Here is a 7,835-nt window from a genome sequence, read left to right on the forward strand (position 1 = left end):
AGATTCCAGCTCCATCTCGCAACATCTACAATCATACAGGATGTTTTGTTCTGGTGAACCCCATCAAAGATGAAAGCCGAAAGCCATGAATTAATTAAAAACTATTTTTAAGACCTACCATTCTATGAACCCCCCCCCCCACCCCATGAATGTGCTATGGTAGCCTAACCTTGACAATGAACAAGAAAAAAGGGAATTTGACCTTGGCATACATGTGCAGTTAGCTGGTGCTAGGCTAGTTTACAATATGAGTCTGACAATCTGACCAGTGATGTGATCTGGTCTCTGGCTCACAGGCGCCACCTGCTGGCGACCTCACCTGTGTCATCTTGTCCACGGAGACGGGTATGCCGTCGATGGTGAGGGGGGGCAGCTCGGAGGCCAGGTCGCTGCCGGGGGGGGCGTGCTCCGCCAGAGCGTTCTCCAGGTCCTCCAGGATCATCCCCTTATACTTCCTCACCTGGAGGGGATGGGGGGACAGGTGAGTGGGGGGGAGGGGGGTGAGGACCCAGGGAGCCATTTCGTGACGTTAGAATTATAAGGTTCTATCTCCATTTTTGTCAAAATGTAGTTTTTTTACATAATCTGATCCATTAGGTGTTTATTAATGCCTGTGTGGTGTTATTTTTTTTAAATGTTGACATTTTTGAGTTAGTAATTCATAAAATACAAAGGTTCCATCTCACAGAACATAATGGAATGTAAAAACTTGGACGCTCAATATCTCTGAACTACCCTAGACGGAGATAGAACCTTATCATTCTAAACGGAGATAGAACCTCATCATTCTAAACGGAGATAGAACCTTATCATTCTAAACGGAGATAGAACCTTATCATTCTAAACGGAGATAGAACCTTATCATTCTAAACGGAGATAGAACCTTATCATTCTAAACGGAGATAGAACCTTATCATTCTAAACGGAGATAGAACCTTATCATTCTAAACGGAGATAGAACCGTATCATTCTAAACGGAGATAGAACCTTATCATTCTAAACGGAGATAGAACCTTATCATTCTAGACGGAGATAGAACCTTATCATTCTAAACGGAGATAGAACCTTATCATTCTAAACGGAGATAGAACCTTATCATTCTAAACGGAGATAGAACCTTATCATTCTAAACGGAGATAGAACCTTATCATTCTAGACGGAGATAGAACCTTATCATTCTAAACGGAGATAGAACCTTATCATTCTAAACGGAGATAGAACCTTATCATTCTAAGCTCACGGTTTCTTCACAGAGGGGGGATGCGACAACATCCTCACACATCTGTGTAACTGGATTTACCTATCCCATTACTCACCACGTTCTCCAGCGGGGCAGCGCCGAACACCTTGAACACAGCGTTGGGTTTGGAGGGAGAGATGCACAGGACGATGGCCTGCTGGCCCACTCTGGTGGTGTACTCATCCAGGGTGGCGCGCAGTTTCCTACAAACACCAAACACAGTTGTGAGTCTAATTAACGCTGTGTTTCACTGACCTGAACCCTATGTAGATACATGGATATATGTAGTGTAGAGACATGGATATATGTGTGGTGGCCTGGGAAAACCCGTCGGATGTCGCTGGCGTTCGTTTGTGGCAAAGAGCAAAAATAGATGGAAATCGCGATTTTGGCGATTTTGATATTATGTGGTATTCTAGTACTTTGAACTCCATACTACATTATGGTGAATAAACATTTTAAGAAAACAAAAGAGAAAGTACTTATTTTTATGTTTTTGTGGTGGGTAGTTTGCTAGCGAAACAACGTCATGTTGAACATGTCTCATTCTCAGTTAAGCAACGCACGCACACATGAGCGAAAGGAGAGACGATACTTCCACCTGTGTTATTGCCAGTTTACTGATGCTCACAATAAGCATAAAGTAATAACATCTTAACTAGAAGACACACAAATGGATCTGTCCCTCGTATACCGACGAGGCGAGCAGACTAAAACCACATCACAAGCAGACAAACGAGACCGGCCGATCTGCATAGGCTCCTCCCCCGACCCGGAGGAGAAAGGGGTCGGGGGCAGCATGGGGGCAGCATTTCTCACCTTTCACTTTTTTTGACATGATACATTAAAATGCTCATAACTTTTTAAAATAAAGGGCTATCTCAGTCATTCAACCAGTTATGAATTGCTGAGAACTTCTAATTTATGGAAATATAAAAAAATGTCAAAATGCCACCATGTGAAGGGTTTTCCCAGACCACCACACATATGTAGTATAGAGACATGGATATATGTAGTGTAGAGACATGGATAGACATAATATAGATACATAGATAGATATAGTGTAGAGCAGGGGTGGCCAACCAGTCGGAGAATAAGAGCCACAAAAAATTGTTGGGGTACCAGAAAGAGCCACATCATACATGCGGGCTCACAAAAGCGCTCATTCACACACACGCAATACATTTCCAATAGGCTATGAGACCAGTGGTGTCATTTCAGCAAAAGCCAAGGTATGGCAAGGTCTGAGTGGATTTTTTTAACAAAACAGTTGTGCAATAGTCAATTTTGGTGAGTTGTTTCTATACAATTTACTTATGTGTAGGGCTGCCACGATTAGTCGACTAGTCGCGACATATTTGGTAATCGACGTCGTCGCATGTTTTTTTGGAGCTAAAATAAGTTTTTTCTTTTTTTTTTCTTTTCGTTTTTCTTCCCTGAAGCTGCCACTGGCTAGCGTCTCCCAGTGTCTTTGATGTACATGCGCAGTGTTGGTCATCCGGGGCACACGTGACGTCCCCGGAAAAACAAACAGAGAAATGTCTTCCCGTCCTCGTACCTCTAAAGTGTGGGAGAATTTCTACCACAACGTTGAAAAAAGAATGTAAAATATACAATTTGCAAAGCTGAACTCGCTTATCATGGCAGCACGTCTATGATGCGCGAGCATCTAAAAAGGAAGCACGTTGTGGCAGATGACGAGGAAGACGATGGCTCGTCTCGGTAAGGTAGTTAGCTTGTTATTGGCTAATGATATCGTTACGTTAAAAGCCTTCTTACATTCTTTTACGTTATGTGCTGTAAGAGGAGGTGGTAGAAAAGTTTGACATCTCGCCTGCCAAAATAACGCACATTAGGGGCGTTTCCCCACACTATCAAAGCTGGCAAAATATTTTCTGTGCATCCCTGCAACCTCCACCCCATCCGAGAGGATCTTCTCTGCAGCAGGGAACATCTGCTCTCAAAAGAGAGCAAGCCTCTCTCCAGAACATGTGGAAATGCTGACTTTCCTCGCTATGAATGAATAGTCCACACAGGAGAGAAACTATTTCTTTGCTCAGTCTCCTGCACTTTTCTTTGTTATGTTATTTGATTGAGACCAAACCTTTTCTCTACAAACATTTCTTTTTGTGGATAATTGCTATTTTTTAGTTGCCTTAGTGCCTACCTCGTTTTATTTTGCAGCACTATTCAATACATTTATGTTGTTTGATGCCAGAGATGAGTGAAGCAAAGCAAAACTTTTTTAATCTGTACAAGTATTTATTTTTGTTTTTGTATTCTTTTGGTTGCCTAGTGCCTAGCCTACCTCATTTTACTCAGCAGTTTGCACTCTCTACTACTCTTTACATTACATTACATGCAAGTGATGCCAGAAATAAATCTGCAAAGTTCATTAAAATATCTATTTTTGAGTGAACAATCATTTTAATTGTCTTTATTTTTAATTAGCACATGCCTACAACAACAACTAACAACTTCAAGCTAAATTTAGAAGCTGATTTAGAAGATGATAGCTAAATAAGAGCGATTGAGTAATTGTGCGATAAGCTGTAATTTATGATCCGATTAGTCGACTAATCGTCAAAATAATCGGTGACTAGTCGACTATGAAAATAATCGTTTGTGGCAGCCCTACTTATGTGACATTAAGGTAATGAATAAAGGAGACAACTACAGTATGCAGGTAGTACATCTTTCCTAGCAGGCAGACTGGTTCAATCTCCTTAGAAACAAAACATAACAGATTTAGCTATTCTCAACTCTAAACGAACTGCACTGTTAAAACACTAGATTAGACCTCACCTGTGTCCCTGTCCCTGTCACCTGTTTAGACCTCACCTGTGTCCCTGTACTTGTCTCTGCTGCCCTTTGACCAAAAGAGGTCATTATGTCCATTTTCCTTATAGTAGATATAGTGTAGATACAGATAGATATAGTATAGAGACATAGAACAGGCGGGAAAGAGATGCGGCCAACCGTCTTTTGGGAGTTCTGTGAGGTTTTGGGGACACGGTGCGTATGTGTGTATGTGTGTGTGTGTGTGTGTGTGTGTGTGTGAGTGTGTGAGTGTGTGTGTGTGTGTGTGTGTGATGCTCACCTAAGAAGGCGAGTCTGCTGTCTCTTGCGGATGGAGGGGTTGGACTCAAAGATGTGGGGTCTCTTGCGCTTCTTGCCGGTCGCCACGGCAGCAGCAGCAGCCATACCCACCGGGCCTGAAAGAGGAGACGAGACAGGTTTGAAAGGCAACGAGGCCCTGAGCATTTGTGGTCTGTTAGCACCACCTGCTGGTCAGTTATGGACATGACATCCAATTAATAGGAAAGCCATCCAGAAACAACCTCTGCCAGTTTAATTCCTGGCCTAGACACTTTTGCAGATCGGCAACGACTGGAAGGTTATGAGCAAGTTGGCAAAACAAATGTAATCTAGTGAGAGGGTAAGGTAGACACATATAAAACACACCCACTACAATACATAGTCCAATCCTTTCAGATCTACAGAAGTGTCTTGGGCCAGAACTTTCCAAAGTAGAAGTGACCAAGAAGTTCATGCTGCTCAGTCACAGTGATTATGTATATATTTTTAAAAATAGGTTTTTAGGGCATTTCTGCTTTATTGGGATAGAGATAGTAGAGGTTGACAGGAAGGATGGGTGAGAGAGAGGAGGATAGAGACAGTAGAGGTTGACAGGAAGGATGGGTGAGAGAGAGAGAGAGAGGAGGATAGAGGTTGACAGGAAGGATGGGTGAGAGAGGAGGATAGAGACAGTAGAGGTTGACAGGAAGGATGGGTGAGAGAGAGAGGTTGACAGGAAGGATGGGTGAGAGAGAGAGAGAGAGAGGAGGATAGAGATAGTAGAGGTTGACAGGAAGGACGGATGGGTGAGAGAGAGGAGGATAGAGACAGTAGAGGTTGACAGGAAGGATGGGTGAGAGAGAGAGAGAGAGAGGAGGATAGAGACAGTAGAGGTTGACAGGAAGGATGGGTGAGAGAGAGGAGGATAGAGACAGTAGAGGTTGACAGGAAGGATGGGTGAGAGAGAGAGAGAGGAGGATAGAGACAGTAGAGGTTGACAGGAAGGATGGGTGAGAGAGAGAGAGAGAGGAGGATAGAGATAGTAGAGGTTGACAGGAAGGACGGATGGGTGAGAGAGAGGAGGAGGATGACATGCAGGACAGGTGGTCGATGGCCGGAATCGAACCAGGGACCCTGCCATTACGTGAGCATGAGCCTTAGTGAGCTACGCCACCCCAGGCGCCCCCGTCACACAGGCGTGATTTTAAGGGACGTCATCGTCCTCGTCGCCTCACCGCCGCAGGTGAGCGAGGAGGACGTCCCTTAAAATCAGGGCTCGACATTAACACCGTTGTTTTACTTGTCCGGCGCAAGACTAGACTCTAGACAACAAGTCTTCACTAGACTTTGTGAGTGAAGATATTATCAAAGCATACGGGTGATCGACAGGCGCGTACGCTTTGATAATATCTTCACTCACGATCATCTAGTCTAGTCTCGTCTGTTGTTCTTCCTGCACACAGGTAAAAATATCCAGGATCTAGCAGCGTCGTCGGTCTCGCGCAAACAAACCCGGCGAAAGTTTTACTTGCTCTGGACAAGTTCGGCGTATGGGTAGTTGTTTTCCTCTCCACTCCACCAGGCTCGGGAACGAGGGTCTACCCTTTTACCACCCCGAGACCTGGTTGAGGGGCTCACCCGGGCTATATTTCTGGACACCCCTCCAGAAGCCACGTCATCGTCTCTTCATCTAATACCGACAGACCATGCATCCCGTTGGGTGGGTGGTACACCGGGCAATCCAGGATAACATGGTCTGCGGTTTGGTCCTCTGCGCCACACTCGCACGACGCATTTGGGGCCAAGCCCCATCCGGACAAGTGAAACGGTGTTAATGTCGAGCCCTGATTTTAAGGGACGTCCTCGTCCTCGCTCACCTGCGGCGGCCAGGTGGGCCGTGACTTCGTCCGTGCCGGCCGAGTTGAGGATGTCTGAGTCATCGTAGATGTCGTCGTCGGGGGAGGAGGGCGAGTCCTCGTCGCTCATCATGGTGTGCTCCGTGTAGGTGGCCACGTGGACCTGCTGGGTGACGGCGTGCGCCTCGATGGTGGTCATGTGCTCTGTCTGGTGCACAGAGTGGTCCTCCATCACGTGGTGCTGCTAGCCTGGAACACTGACTGGGAGAGAGAATGGTAAAATGGTAAACGGACTGCACTTATATAGCGCCTTTATCCAAAGTGCTTTACAACGGCCTCTCATTCAGCCACACACACATTCACACACACATTCACACACCAATGGCGGCAAGATGCCATGCAAGGCGCCGGCCGGCCCGCTCACTGGGAGCAATTTAGGGTTCAGTGTCTTGCCCAAGGACACTTCGACATGTGGCCAGCCGGGGCTCGAACCGCCGATCTGCCAACCTTGCGATCATTAGACAGCGGCTCTAACTCCTGCGCCACAGCCGCCCCCAGAGAGAGAGAGAGACACACAGAGAGAGAGACAGAGAGAGAGAGACAGACACACACACACACACACACACACACACACACACACACACACACACACACACACACACCAAGATAAATATATTGGCCCTTTCTACACCTTGACTTTGAACGTGGCATGGGTGTTGGTGCCAGACGGGCTGTTTTGAGTATTTCAGAAAGTGCTGATCTACTGGGATTTTCCTGCACAACCATCTCTAGAAGTAACAGGGGATGGTCAGAAAAAGAGAACATATCCAGTGAACGGCAGTTCAAAATGGTGGTGTAATGTTATGGCAAATGGCAAAAATGCCCTTTTGAGTGGCGAAAATGAGAGGACGTGCCCTATTGGTGCCCCTCTAATGGTCTAAACTTGACCATGTGCCCCCACAGTTGAAAAACATCACACTAAAGTGCCCTTTTGAGTGGCAAAATTAGAGGATGTGCCCTATTGGCTGCCCTTCCAATGGTCTAAACTTGACCATGTGCACTGATGGGGTCCCATGTTGTGCAGTAGTTCGCCCCCCTGCCCTTCAAACAGTCCACCACTGCCGCAAACTTCAAACAGCCCGAGTCTGCCACTGCCGCAAACAACTTTGCTTACTTGTTATTCTTCTGACTGCAGAGCTGTTGTTTGACCGCCCGCCAGGTGTGATTTGATGGTGACAGTGAGGGATTGGGTCTGCTTCTGTTAGATAACATGGGAAATCCCACCCACAATCTCAAGTGGCTTCCCACAGTTGTACCACTGAAAATTAGGGAAAAGTAGTAACGATTACCTATTTTAACATCTGTTTGAATGGCAGCGATTGACTAATTGTTTCATCTAATAATCTCTATAAACTCATCTCTAATAGCAAGGGAGGGAGTTTGTAATATTTCATGTCATCATTTTCATTCCTAGTTGTCTAAATTGACTTGACAGATCTAACGGCTCGATGCCTGATCGGCCAGCAGAGCCTTATGTTCCATACGTTCAGGATGGAGTATAGTGTACTTAAGTGAGCTTGACCTTTTCTTTCTGGGTCAAAATGTGGGGATAACTTTAGTAAGCCAGCCCTACACCTCTGTAAAATGTAATACATCTTACA

At 45.6% G+C, this 7,835-nt stretch overlaps 1 protein-coding gene across 2 annotated transcripts in view; it reads right to left on the reverse strand.

Annotated features, from left to right (window-relative positions):
- The window catches only part of nrf1 (nuclear respiratory factor 1), a gene marked incomplete at its 5' end in the record, with an annotated part of 29,663 nt that extends 23,257 nt beyond the window's left edge, over positions 1-6,406 (reverse strand). For both annotated transcript variants that reach the window (XM_080537789.1, XM_080537788.1), the window contains 4 exons: positions 320-460; positions 1,317-1,443; positions 4,341-4,455; positions 6,196-6,406. In XM_080537789.1, coding sequence (XP_080393915.1) covers positions 320-460; positions 1,317-1,443; positions 4,341-4,455; positions 6,196-6,406 — 594 coding nt within the window. The remainder of the gene's footprint in view (positions 1-319; positions 461-1,316; positions 1,444-4,340; positions 4,456-6,195) is intronic.
- Between the last annotated feature and the right edge of the window lie 1,429 nt (positions 6,407-7,835).

Source organism: Nansenia antarctica (assembly GCF_963989245.1).
Source record: "Nansenia antarctica genome assembly, chromosome: 8".
NCBI classification, from domain to species: domain Eukaryota; kingdom Metazoa; phylum Chordata; class Actinopteri; order Argentiniformes; family Microstomatidae; genus Nansenia; species Nansenia antarctica.